This window comes from Haliaeetus leucocephalus, unplaced genomic scaffold, assembly GCF_000737465.1.
Source record: "Haliaeetus leucocephalus isolate CR32 unplaced genomic scaffold, Haliaeetus_leucocephalus-4.0 Scaffold751, whole genome shotgun sequence".
NCBI lineage: Eukaryota > Metazoa > Chordata > Aves > Accipitriformes > Accipitridae > Haliaeetus > Haliaeetus leucocephalus.
The window spans coordinates 17,964,732-17,979,236 of NW_010973187.1; the positions used below are offsets into that span (position 1 = coordinate 17,964,732).

The window sequence follows — 14,505 nt, forward strand, 5'->3', positions numbered from 1 at the left end:
ATCCTGGCGATAAAATATTCAGTGGTGCAATGATTAGCTCAGCATTAATGAAGATGATGACAGAGCAGTTGGGTGACTTCGGCTCCCTCAAACAAAACAAATGCAAACTTCTGTGTCTCATAAAAAGGAATATAGGTCAGGCTGGAAAGTGGGAGACGTGTCCTAGAAAGCAATGACTGAAATGGAAGAGCAGGTCATTTCTTTACCTCCTTGCAAAGGGTTTCTCCTAGTCTAGCCTGTAGCAGAAACAGATTGACACCATCCTGCATCCTTGAAGGAGTGCAAGAGGGTGGGAGAGTAGTAGTCATGCTCTGCGGTCTGCTCTGGAGTCTCCTTTTGTAAAACAGCACCGAGAGATAGGAAAAGGAGCACTAAAGACCCACAAAAATTATTTGTAGGGAGTGGGAAGGTGTGATTTCCTCAAAGGGACTGAGAGAATCTCAGTCTGTTAATTTATCAGAAAGAAGATTGAGGAATTGAAGGCTCGATTTGCATGTCTGAGCACCTTCATGGGGTGAAAACAGCAAGTGTAAAGGGTCCTTCAATCCAGAGAAGAAAAATAGAAGAAGAATCAGTGGTTGGAAGCTAAAGCCCAATGAATTCAGGTGAAAAGTAAGGCATGTACAAGCTTTTTATGGTGTGAGTGATTAACCACTGGAACAAACTGCCCGTGAAATGGAGGATTCTCCATTTCTTGGTATCTCCACTTTGAAATGTGAAGTCTTTCTAGGCAACATCCTTTAGCTAAAACCAGATTATTTGATTCAGTATAAGGGTAGATGGGAGAAATTTAGTGGCCTGTGATGTACAGGAGGTGAGAACAGATGAGCTAATGGTCCCTTCTGACCTCAAATGCTATGCATTTATATGATCCCTGAATTAAATGTCCCTGAACTTTCATTTTATGGCAAGATGTATGTCTGAGAAAACTGGGAAAACACGTGTAGTGCTTGCTGCACTAGGTTATGCACTTAATCCATTGAAATATGGGCACTGGGAGCTGGGATGGAGCAACTTCCCATTGTGCTCAGTAGGAATTCTGCATTTCAAGCGCTCCAGGAATTAAAGTGCTGCAGAGAGGGAGCTGGGCTTTGCTAGGAACTTCTTCTCACTTATTTCACACTGAAACAAACAGCAGAGGTACCTCAAGGCAAATAGATATGCCCCGAAATAGTTGCCTGCATCTCTGCCTGGTCATTATCTTTTTGGCAGCACTAATTACCACCCAAACCTTGAAAGCGCACAGAGCTCTCACAGGCGTCGGCCGAGCAGTAAGCTCGCTCTGGTTTTCTCTCATTTAATAAACTGAGACATATATTTAAGGGCTTGCGAAGAGTCTGCTTCACATTTTCTCCCTGGATCTTGGTTAACTCTTGGCTGAAACATTCAGTAACACTGTTGGTGGTGAGCGCTCTGGAGAGGCAGAGGTATCGTAACAGCCCTGGAAAATCCCAATTTTGTGTCTCTAGGCTGGGTTAGTGTATGTTTGCTGCAGCCTGATCAACTGCAAGCAAAGGTTATCATGGCTCTCCCTGCCTCACATCTTCAGTTTTTGGTTTGCAGATTAACCAGCGTGACCTCATCACTCCTCAGCTGATGCTATCGCTCCAATTGATGCTGCCTGTGGCAGGCTGCGGAGCTCGTGTCAGCTGAGATTTGATGGCACCGCATGGAGAATGACTTATAAAAGGAGAGGAGGCAGTGATGAGAGGAGTTGAAATGGGGGTATGTGTGAGGGTATCTGGGAGTAAAAGAAACACCCCTTTTTGTGGCAAGAAGTGTGTCCTCTGAGGAGGTGTGTGAAGCTCGGTACCGGTGTAAACTCACACCGCTGAAAGCAAGCAAGTGCACGCAGCTTTACGAGTTACCCGCCGTCCGCTGAGCCCGTGATAAAGCAGTCTGAATTGCGGTTTAAGCTGATGTGTTTTCTTTCGCAGCTGGGATGAGCCTGAAGGATACGCACGGTATGAAGGATATGTGCCTCACGCTGAGAGGTGACACCCTGTGAAAGGTGGTAGCTTCATAGTTTTTGGTGATGTGGTCAGTGCCTGAGAGTCCAGGGAGGAGAAGGCTATGAAGAGGTGACCTAGGCCACCAGGTAGCCTCTTCTTTTGCCCAACATTTGGCTAACAAGGGTAAACAAATGGTCAAAAGCGAAATGGAACCAAAATGATCAGAGGTATGGAGCGGTTTCCATGTGGGGGGTGACCGAAGAAGCAGGAACTCCTCAGCCCGGGAAGAGGTGAGCTGGGGCGTGTGGTAGAGATTGGTGACGTTGTGAATGGCAGAGGGGGATGGATAGGAAGCGACTGTTCGCCACCTCTGCAAATACAAGAATTACAGGGCATGAAATTAAACTGTTGAAAATCAAGTCCTGAACAAAGGAAAGGAGGTGATCCCTTCGAGCAGTGGACTCTGGAGCTGTGAAACTCCCTGCCAAAGTATGCTGTGGATGGAAAAAGTCAATGTAATTTCAAAGGTAAACTGGAAAATTAAAAGAAAGGTCTGTTCAGGTTATGGAATAGAGACACCTAAGACTCAGAAGTTCCCCTGAATTAAAATAGCCAAAGGCTGGGCAGCTACTGGGGACTTACCATATATGTTTACCCTGTTTTTACGCTTTCTTTAGCGCCGTAAGGCCATGGCTGACGACAAAGAGCTGGGATATGTGGAGTGTTGATCCCAACCAGTACAGCTCATTTTGAGTGCTATTATGGGGAATTCTAAGTCTGATCACAACTGAAGAAAGGGGCATTTTTTGAACTGTCTGTCTGCCACAATTTCTGTAGCTTGGCAGTGCTTGTAGGCGTCATATAATCCTGCACAAGGGAATTAGATCAACATGATCAATCCTTCATGAACCACATGGGTCATCAAGCAGTGGAGCTAGAAGTCCAGGAGGGAGTGGGGGTGACTGGGGACAGAGATGAGGCAAAGATCCTCCAGACACTGGGATGAAGGCATCTTAGCCCAGGGAGATGATGAGGGTATGAAGGTGGGATTTGGAGTGGTGATAGGATTAAATGAATTGGAGCTCACAACAAGGAGACATGACAGGCTACCTGAGAGGGCTGCTGAGGTGAATGAATCTGCAGGAAGATGCTCCTTGGTAACTGAGGGTGAGGATGGGAACATCTGGAAAGGTGGTGGGACAAGGTGACCTGGAAAGTAGCCATCACCATTAGAAACAACTATTAACTTCTCCCTGTGTTTTAGTAGTTCATGCCTCCACCAGGAGCCTTCAAGTGATGCTGGACTTTGAGAAAGCCCGTTGCAATGACATAAATTCCATTACAGGTCCCAATTAAATCTATATATAGTCTTTATAGAGCCTGGGTAACAGTCTATCCCTTGCTCAGCAGGCATGCTTCAGTAACCACACAGGCACCGGCTCTCATTAAGCCTGGGCTGGCCCTGCATTAATTGTGACATGAGGCTCTCTATTTTGAAGGCTTTTGAACACAAATACTTAGCCAAACCTCATTTGTTTTATAGTTTACAGACTGAAACACTTGACCTTGGGATCAAGATTTAGCAGTGAACAAGGCAGGGGGGTTCTGAAGCTACCTAGACCTGGCAGGGAGAAACACAGATTGAATACTATAGAGAAGGTTGGCCAGAGCTGATGGTTTGCAGGGTGGGTAAGAAGGTGGCTGGTTTTGTCAGGCTTGGGTAAAACCATTTGACACTCCTTCCACACCTCTGAGCTGATGAACTGTGATTTTTACAAAGGACAAGGATTCCTAATAAATTTCCTGCCTTGTGCAGAGAGCACGTCGGCATGCCGATGGCATGGACAGTTGCTATCCCAGCTGAGGAAGAGTTTTGCATTCTTGGTAAGGAAAAAACAAGAGTGAATTGGGAGGAAAGCTGAATGAGAATCAATGCTGGAACCTCTGGGCACACGCTCTTCAGTCTCCAGGTTGCCAGCTGTACTCGGAGCAGGATGATGTGTTCCTAGCTTCTCCTCGAGTATTGATGCTTTTGGGAGAAGAGTCATTATACCGTGGTAGACTTCTTTGAAGAAGGGACAGCACGGGGTGTAGGCTGAGCAGTTGTGAAGGGGGAACCTGGGAAGCCGCCAAGCCTTCAAGAAAAGGACTGAGATAATCTTTGTTATTTGAGTGTCTGTTCCTTTGTAAATAAACCAGAACAGAGAGCAAGAATGAGCTTGGATGCAGCAAAGCACGAGGGCTGTATTTACAGAGCAGATGGTGAAAGGCACTTGTTCAAACACAGTTCGTGTCATCACACAAGGTCTTTTGAATTCCTGGAACATTTTTCTAGCTATGTGACACAGTGGATTTCCTCTACTACTCTCCCAGTGATTAAGGAAAATGCATTTTGTATTGTGACTGGTTATTCTGGTACTACAATTAGGAAGAGGGGAGACTTTAGCATGTTTGGGTATTGTTTGCAGTGGCAAGATTAAAGGTATAGGAGAAAATTAAGTATGGCATTGATGTGAGATTCACCTCACCCTGTATTCAACCTGTATGTTGTAAAAGTCTCCATCTGACCTGGCTGTCTAGACTCCTTTATATTCAGTGGATAGACATAGGAACACCCAGAGTGTGATTTATCTCATCCCTGGGCCGACATCTAAAAACAGAGAGCAGACAAATCCTGCCCTGCCAAAGGTCTCTCCTTCAGCAGAACCTGGATTTCTAGCTTAGACTTAGACTCTGATGTTGCAGACAGACTTTGGTGAGAGGGCAAAACCCTTGCTTTGCATACCTCCCATGCTGGAGCTGTTCCCCACAAGTGCCAAGGTTTACAGACTTGATGGATCAGAAATGAAGCCTTCCCAAAGTCCCCAACTTGGCTTTTCTGAGCGAGCTGTAAAGCAGGGTCGTCCTGCCAAGGGAGGCATGGAGAAGAGGATTGCACTGCAAGGTGTGCCAAGAAAATTGCGCTGCTGTAGAAGCACCAGTAGCGATGTCATCGTGAGAGCATCCGATGGGAACTGACATCTCTCAGCCTTACCCCAAAGGCTTCTGGGGCTATTGCCACAGAGGCTGTGGGCCTCAAATCTTTCTATATCTGTCATTGCTTTACCTCTGTTCCTGTGATTGGCGTGTGATTGTGGCTGGGAATTTGCTCTGGCAACGCCAGGGTGAAGACGTCTTTCACCGAAGATGTGCAGGACAGCTCAGGGCAGTGAAGAGAAGAGGAGAAGCAGCACAGATACAGCTGTAGGTAGGAAGCCCTTTGTGAACAAAGAATATTTGGACAGGTAATTTACCCTGCCACACAGCAGGACATTGACCCCCCAGTTTAATTATTGTGTCATTTGTCCTTGACAGCTACTGCTGCTTCCAATTAACTGTCCTTAATTAAAGCCTCCAGTTTTCCAAGTATGTAAGCATGGATTTACTGGGAAGCGTGCTACAATAAAGAGGAAGAGCTTGGGGGTGTCTGACGAGAAATGACATGCCCTGTCCCTGTGGGACTGGCAAGTTATTTAGTTATCATGCTGGAGTGCCAGGCTGGAATCAAACCCAGATCCTCTTCTCCATCTCTGCAGGATCATCTCCTCGCCCACCAGTTTTACAGCCTCACATGCGTCTGAGTCCTGTTTCTTACCAATATAACTAAGATGTGCTTCAACTCCCTGGGCTTTTCTTTTCTGTGTTCCTGCTTCTTGCTGAGTTTGTAGGTCAGGTGGATGAGGCACAGGATCTTGAACATGACAGAGGAATTCAAGGTCCCTTTGTCTGTAATTCAGGCCAAATTACAATTGGCATCCTGGGATGCCGTGCAGGTGACCGAACGTCCTCACTGACTCTGTTAAGGGTGCAGAATCCGGTGCCACCAGTGGTTTCTTAGGTGTTTTTTCCTGCTCTATTTAATAAACTGTATTATCATGAACTCTCTATTCAAGGCTTTGAAATCAAATAAGCTCCTCTTAATCTTTTTGCAGTTTCTCGGGGCTGGCTGAGTCTTGAAAGATAGCCGCATTCACAGAACCCACATGGCTTGACAGAGTCACTGTTCAGTGTTTTGGAAGTGTATCTTTTGACTGTTGGGGAGGAAATTGGCTACTTATGATGTCTTTTTGTACATTTAAATTAACTTAGTCCATCAGACTGAATAAATCCCGCCGCTGTATTAACATCCAATTATAACAGCAGAGATTGAGCAGTGATTCACATTTTGACCAGAATGTTGGCAGTTTAAGGGGAAAAAAAAGTAATGTATATTGAAATAAAAAAGTCAAAAATGGGAGCCAGAAAATTATGACTGAGCACATAGCAGGAGCTTTTGTGAATGTATAATGGCGGAAGCGGGAGCCAAATTTCTAACAGGATTAGCTGTTACTGTCTATAAGATCCAAAAACCTCAATCATTTTGTTTTAAATGACTTTCTGTAGTTCATTCATACTAGAAATAGAGGGTGGAAGTGAGGCTGGGAGCTAGAGAAGCTGCAGTTTGGAATTTAGGCTGGATCAGAGGTGAGGACAGCCCAGGTGTTGTGTGAAAAGCCCTGAAGTCGTATGTAGCAGGTGAGCTCTGAACCGTACAGCAGTTTGCAGATTTTGCCAGATTTTCCAAGACGTCCTTGTGAGCCAGAAACTCGATGAACGATTTCTTTGGGGATTGGTGGATGAATGTGTTGACAAAGTGAAATGACCTTTCAAATCCTGCTGCAGCTATGGCAGCTGGACCTGCTCGTGGTTTTCTTGCTGCCCTTGAGCAGGACATCAGATGCCCTTACCACTTGTCCGACCCTGGCTCTGGGATTGCATCTCCCTCGGGATAGCTGTGAGTAGGGGACAGTCTAGAGGCTGAAGCTGCCCGAGGGATATCGGTCCTGACCCTTTGGTCTCCCCTGTTCGAGCAAGGTGCTAGCGGGGAGGTTCCTGGGTCTTTCGCACCCTCCACTGCACTGCAGTGATTTTGGAAATCCTGTGTTAGTCTGGCTGCTCTGGAAATGCTGCTTACCTCAGGGATGATCAGGGATCATCTGTCCCTCTGCTCTGCTATGGGCAGAGCCTTGGAAGCACAGCAGCTCTTAGACGTCCATCAGGTGTGGGGACAGGGATCTGTAGGAACCTTACCTTCATTTCTTTGATATTTCATTGAAGCCAAAGTCTAAATATATTGTACTTAATAACTTAGTGTTCAGTAATCAGGTCTTTCCTGGACTTCTTGTGTGAATTTGCTCAGATGCCTTAAGCCCACATCTCCAAAGACATTTAGATAGCACCTACTTCAGCTGCATGAGATCTCACTTTCAGCTTCAGCTCTCATTGATAAAATGGGGATATGTGCTTCATCACACATGGGATATAAGCCCTTAGAACAACAGCACTCTTTTCTTACATCCATATATTGCTGTAGCACAGTGAGGCCAAAAATATCGGTTAAGCCGCGACCACTGCAGGAATATAAATGACTCAAACCTGGCTCATGGTGCCCCAAAATGAAGGACACGTTGCTTTGTTAATCCTCTGTCTGCATATAACCTGAGACCCTGGTTATATTTGCTGCAGAATATTGAATCCAAGTTCCACCCCAATGAGAACCAGAGGTAGGGAGCCTCACAGAGGTTGGGAAATGACCTTGAAAAATTTGTTAGACTTTCCAAGGATGGAGAAGGGGTGGAAGGAGTAATCACAGTCTGGTTTACAATGGAGATTTCAACCTTCAGCGCTGCCTAGTCCCTTCATCACAGTGAATAATGGCAAGGCACTGTAATTGGGAGGCTGCATGGACTTTTCTTTTTCAGATATTTTAGGGGCAGCATAAAAAGCTGACTGCTCCCAGGAGGCACGGTCAGTTCTCAAAACTTTCAACTGAGTTGCTGAGCTGAATTAATTACAGTTTATGTTCCAAAGGAAAATAAGACCTCTGATGTGCCTTATTTGCTTGATGTTCTCTTTCTTTTCAGCTGATGACCCCTAGGTGGCTTTCCTTTCAGTCTCAGCTCCTTTGTTTTTTGTAGTTTCTTTCTTTATTAATTAGAAGGTCTGACACTTGCAGCCCAAGACATTTATCAGCATGGTATAATTTTAATTAATCTCACAATAATGCTACTTGAGGTGAACTCACAAAAGGTCTCATATAGCAGGAATAACACATAGCAATGCAAATGGTGACACAGGGCACCTACTATTCTGGTGTGCTTGACAGGAGGTGGGATGTAGCTTGGTGCAAGCTCATACCACATAGCTGTGCTCTGGGACAGTGACACAAGCTAGGTGTGCTCCTACACAACATACAAACTGTATCCTATAGAGACCGAGTACCCTAAACATACTGAAAAGGAAACATTTCTGCAAAGATGAAGATCTGGATTCCCAGGAGGTTCCTCCGGCCTCTGAAAGGAGCTTGGATATCCTTTGACAGCTAATTAAATAATAATAATAGTAATACCTACAGAGACCACTTTTTGTCTACTCTTTCTGTAGAAATTTGCAAAGAAATAGCAAGTTTCAGTCCTCCAGGACTTCTTTCTTGTACATATATCATAGTCACAAGTGGATTTTGACTTACATCATTCAAACCCAACATCACTAGATGTTGGAAGAATGCATGTTCAGATCTAAACTTCTTAGACAAGGCTCATTTTATAAGACAGATGTAAACTACCTCAGAAACTGAGGTTCACAGAAACTATCTACAGCTAATGAGGATAAATTGAGCAGCACCATATGTTAAACTGAGGGTAGTTTGGATAGGAACTGCATAGCCAATCCCAACTGTGTTCACAAATTTCTAATTACAAGGTGGACGTTACATAATCGATTGCATCTGGGTTGGGGAATGGCAGATTTACAGTCTTTCAAAACTGAATTATCTGCCTCTTCTGCAAGTACTCTGATGTTCACAGCGCAGACATGGTCAAGCTAGATGTGATCAAGGAAAAATAATTCGCAACGTATTTTTCTCAGGTGGAAATAACAGGCGGGAATGGCTGACAGAAGAAATTATAGGGTCTCCAACTTTTGATGTCTTCTTGTAAAAAATTGTATGTCTTTTTGGAAGTTGGATGCAACACAGACTATTGGGTTCAACATAAGTCTAATTGGGTGAAATCCTAGAGCATACAACTTATAATTGATGAACAGTTGATACCTTCTTGACCTGAAGCTTAAGGAAGGTGGAACAATTGCATTCATGTCCAAGCCATCTTACCTTTGAAAGTTCTTGATATGTACAGAAGTTTCAATGACTCGCTCCCTGTTTTGATCTTCCCATTTTCGTTGCTCAGTGATCTGTCCTGATTATGTTCTTATGCTCATGGCAATAGATTAAATTTGAGAAAGGTTGGCATTTTTTTTTTTCCCACATTCTTCCTTTTTCATTAAAAGCTTTCAGGAGCAGCAGTTGGTTTCTTTGGGTGACTTGACACAGGCAATGGTGCAATGGTAAATAAATCCCACCATATTTTTATCTGAAGTTTTCTAAAGCTGCTGCCACTTGCCAGAGGTAAAAATACAGATTTTCAGCTTTTGCTCATAAACTATCAACTACCATGTGGGGTGTCTGTATAGGGGTTAGGAAGACAATTTCTGATACAAACAGAAAAGGTCTTCATAAATAGCTGGAATTTTGCCTGATATATATTTATATATAAAAGCCAGTTCTTGTTTCATTTACAGTTGCAATCAGAATGAATCTTAATCTGTCACTTCACAGCTCAAACTCTCTAGAATGTTGCACCAAGTAAAAAATTGTCACTAGGATCCAGGTGTATTCCTTTGTAATTTGTCACGAGTAACTGTTCTGCTGTTTATAGTTGGTAGTTCTCGGTGGTGTTTCATCAGGATAATACCACGCTATATCATCTGAAGGAATAAATTCTCCCTGCTGACATGAGCTGGGGTGAAGGCACTGGCAATTGACTGTACATTATAGAAGCTCTCTGAAGCTTATTCAATGGAAAAGAGACTATCAGGTCATTTGGCCCAAATTGTGCGTTTGGCTTCAAAAGAAGTAAGGGGCTTACAAAACCTAATAGGAATCAAAAGGCTCCAGTCCATTAGACAGGAGGAGGTCAGGCTAGGCAGTCCCTTCTGTCTTTGAAATCTCTGAGTGAAATACTTTAATTAAAAAGGAAGAAAGAAAAAAAAGATAATAACATGCAGTATTTTGGCAGCAGATGGGTGTTTCAGGTCCACCTCTAATGCCTTCTGAGCTGCAGAGTCAGGGCAACAGCAAGCTCGTTCGATACCCAGGCTGGTAGCCTTTGTCCTTCTCCTGGTGGCAACAACCTCTCCAGGGATGGGACACTGATGGTTGGAAAGGTGCCTGGGCAATGGGGAGTGGAGCTAAGACTCTCCTGGGACCGGTGGTGGTGTGGGAGGTCATGGGAGAGAAACAGAGAGATCACGAGACCTCAGTTCTCACAGGAAGCCAGAAAGCAACAAGGTCCACAACCAGAGTGTAGGAGAGCATTGAGATCCAGTGAGTTTAACTTGCTGCAGAAGATCACACGTTGTTTAATTGTCTCAAGGTGCCAGGTCTGCACGCAGCCTGCCTGATTTGCTGATTCCCTGTGAAACTGCAAATGAGGACGACTGGCAATGAAGCTCCGCAAGTGAGGTCATCTGGCACGGAAGTGTGAAAGGCCATGGGGAAGAGGGCAAGGTCACAGGGGACGTGCTGGTCTCAACAGGGGTTGCACCAAGTTGACTGCTGATCTGGACAGGGGTTGCACCAGGTTGAACTCGAGCAATCTGCAGCCACATCCCTCTGCCCCAGGCCTGCCGAGCTCTACGGGGATGTCCCTCCGGGAGGACAGGCACCAGGGGAAGAGGACAGGGAGGGTGGCACCTCCATCAAGTCGTTATGGGCATTACGGAGCCCTGTGAAAAGCCTGACAGGTTGTCCCCTTTCCTCCTGCAGCTCACTCGGGTGCCCGTGGAGTCGTGTAGCCAGTACGAGACCTGCAGCGAGTGCTTGGGCTCAGGCGACCCTCACTGTGGATGGTGTGTTCTTCACAACACGTAAGTACCTGCTGGTGTTTGCCACCATCCCAGCCCCGCTGTTCTGCCAACCATCTTCCCTCAATGGCTGTGATGACACATGGCAGAGATGCAAAATGCTGTCTCAGTCCCTGGCTGAACTAGGTGAGCCAATGAGTCACCCGGTACCTCCAGCAAGGTCTCTGGGACTTGCTGGGGGAGACTTTGTTTAACAGAAGCATTTTTTGGAAGACAAGGGAAGAGAAGGGTGGTAGAGACTGGTCAGATCTCCTCAACCACAGCCTGCTGACTGCACCAGGAAAGCACCTGTCCACCCTGATGTGCTTTGAATCAAACCCACCAGCAGCTCTTCTCTGGGTGACAGTTACCTTCTTGTTTCCATTGCTTAAGGCAGTTTGGCTCTGACTAGCAACCTGGCTCACACACTTGTCTCAGCACCTCCAACTTTCCACTGCTGACCTAAACCTCTCCTCTTTCAGACTTGCCATGATCTCCATTGCCCTTAGAGAGGGATCAGGTCCCTGTAAGCATCATGGGGTCCACCCCAAGTTAGATTTCAAGGAGACCTTATGGTTTGTACGCTCACTGTGGGAAAATGTTGACCCTGAAGTTGAGTGTTTGTCCTGTGTGGGTCAACTCAACTGTGCCAAATGAGCACAAATGAGCCAACTCCTCATTTGGCTTATCTGGCCAGGATGTTGAGCAAATTTGTCTATATCCACATTCCTGGGCTTCTGTATAACAGGCCAAGAAGGGATCTCATTCCACCATTTCATTATTCTACAGTATTGGCTTATCCAGTGCCTCGCAAGGAGCACTGGATCCAGATGTCCTCAGGACTGGGAGATTAGTTCATCGGCTTTGTTTTCTGTAGGCTTTTTAATGATGCTATTGATCTTGAAGTTTCCTCTCTGCAGCCTTCACTGACAGTGATCTCCTGCGGGGAACCCACTGCCAAAGCTGTGGAGAGGGAGGTGTCAGGTTGGCTGAGTTCCTGGCTATGAGTGGCAGGGTGGTCTCCTTTGCCAAGAACCTCTCAGCAGAGACAGAGGCTGGAAAGTGCATTGGATCTGTCTAACTAAATGTCTCTAGCTGAGCGTGGCTCTGCAGGGTGCTGTCACTCCAAGTTTCTAGTGCCCTTGGCAGCGATGGAGGGTTTTTCTGATGGACCCTGCTATTGCAGTGTGTCTGTCTTCTCCCACCGAGTTCACCTCTGAATTCTTCCTGTTGCATTGCAAACTCTCCTGGTGGAGACAGTGATCCAGCTGAAGCGATCCTCTTCTTTCTGGAGCAGAAGAAAAGGGAACAAACCTGTACCATATTCCAACCTTCTGTGGATGCTCCTTAGCTTCTGTGAACCTCATCCAAAGCCATGACAGTCTGCTTAATTTCAGATCAGATCTAGGTGATCCATCCCAAAACTTGTCCAAAAACTTGACTCAGGCTCTGGAATCATTCAAGGGATCCTTGGCAAACCAGTCCTGAGTTGCGGTCTGGTAGGCACGAACCCGTGAAACTTTCATCCTGCTGACCTGAGGATATTTCCAATTGATATACAGCTCTATAATATGTTTCCATCTCATCTTATCCTGCAACCATCCTACAGAGCAGTGAGTGTTCTGCTGTCAATGGAGGGACAGCACAGACTATGTGCAGGCGGTATAGAAAAGCATGAGTTTGGCCATTGATTGTATCACAGCAATGCTAGATAATTCATCTCCTACCATCCAGGGTCAGTGGCAACAAGCAATCAATACATCCAGCAATAAATCCCCCAAAGGAGAGAAAAGGGGCAGAGACAACTGCAGATTGCCCAGCAGCTTATTGTGAAGGGGTGTCAGAAATGTGATGGCTGGTGATGAGTGAGGTTGGTAGCATCGACTCAGAACAAGAAACTCCTGTACAGACTCGGTCCTTCAAGGAGAAGTTTGGCCTCACAGTCTGGACCTGCTTGATGGCAGGATCCCCATGCCCTCCTCCGTCTGGTCACTTAACCTCTGTTTCCTTATCTGGAAAAGAGAGGCACCTCTTATTTATGTACCTTGCAGCAGGGTCACTGAGATTAATTCCCTGTGGATTTTTTTGAAGCAGTTGGAAGGCAAATGTTACCAAATCCCACTCCAGTATGTTCCTTCCCCCTAGTTTCCACTGCAGTCAAGAAATCTGATTTCCAGTCCAGGTTTGGAAGGGGTTTTCAGTGCAGCCTCAGATTTTCCTCTCTGGGTCTCAGTTTCCTCATCCTTTTAGGTAGCCCTGAGAGCAGAGGAGCCAATTACATCCCATTCAACAAGGTTTGGCTGTGCAGGATATTCAGGGTAAGAGTGCCATGATACTAAGTCTCTTATTAGAACTTTGTGCACATTGAACCCCTTAAGATTCATTAATAGACCTTTCCTCAAGTGGGATGCATCATCAACGACTGCTGCACAAGGACCTCTGGGGAAATGTGCCATAAGCATTTCCCCTCGTGAAGTGCTAACCCTTCTCTCTTCCCTCCCAGTCAGGAATCCCAGGGGCTTTCCAGTGCACGGCTGAATCCAGCCATGCCGATGTGGGAGCTGTTTTGTGGAAGGGATGGAGGAAGCAGTTAGGCTGTGCAGGATCTGGGGTAGGGTGGTACTGGAAACCAGATTGCCTGTGGGCAAAGCCATGCCTTTCGCTCATCTTCCTCCTCCAGTATAAACCATCAAGAGGAACAGTGGTAGACTGGGAGACAGGTGAAAACTGCCAGATGGGGTACAGCATCTATCTTTTTTGTCTCTCCCATGCGTCTCTCTCTTATTTTGGGATTTGCACTTCAAGGGCTGACGCTGACCCTTTTCCCCAGACCCCCATTTCGAAGCTATCCGCTCCCACCACGTAAGAGGTCTGGGGATGCCTGGGGACAGCTCTCCATCCATCGTCTCACGGCGGAGCTGGGCTGTCTGCGTGGAGGGCGGTGTGCCAGGGCTCAGGAATCGATTTCCACAGCTCTGCTGTCCTAACCTTACACCGAGAAACTCGAGTCCGCTGAGAGAGAATGAGACAGACAGACCCACAGACGGCTGCAGGAGAAAGGAGGGGGGGAAGGATTGATTGGTTTCTGCCCCGAAGAGAGGAGAGCTGATATAGAGCAGGTCACTGGAGCTTTTCATCTCTGTATCTTTAGCCCCGATCTTGTCCCCCCCCCCCTTTCCCTGCTGTAGCTCTGCTCCCCTCCTGGGCTCTGTTCAGGCCTCTTTAGGCGGCGATGAATCATTTAGTTGGTGTAAATTGAAAATGTGGCGCTCGGTTGCTGCATGGGTCTCCAGGGGAGGGAGAGGGGCCGGGGTGGGAGTAGGGGGGAGGAACCAGGCTGAAAAGCTAATAGCTGGCACGGAGGCACTTGGTGCCTGGTCGGAAGGTCGAAGCAATGTCATCAACCAGAACGGGGGGCTGCAGAGAGGGATGAGAGCAGAGCAAAGTTTTCTCCAAGCCTGAAATGAATTGCAGCTTCTTCCTATGTCAGATGCAGCAGCGTCCAAAGATGCCGTGCAATAGCTGACAACCCCTCTAAACCCCCCCGGCAAGATTCTTCTGTCTCCATCCATAT

General features: G+C 46.4%; 1 protein-coding gene across 1 annotated transcript in view; it reads left to right on the plus strand.

Moving 5' to 3' along the window:
• Positions 1–14,505, plus strand: part of PLXNA4 (plexin A4) — a 421,093-nt gene that overhangs the window by 258,688 nt on the left and 147,900 nt on the right. Inside the window, exon 4 of the mRNA XM_010581025.1 lies at positions 10,855–10,955. Within this exon, the coding sequence (XP_010579327.1) occupies positions 10,855–10,955 (101 nt within the window). The remainder of the gene's footprint in view (positions 1–10,854; positions 10,956–14,505) is intronic.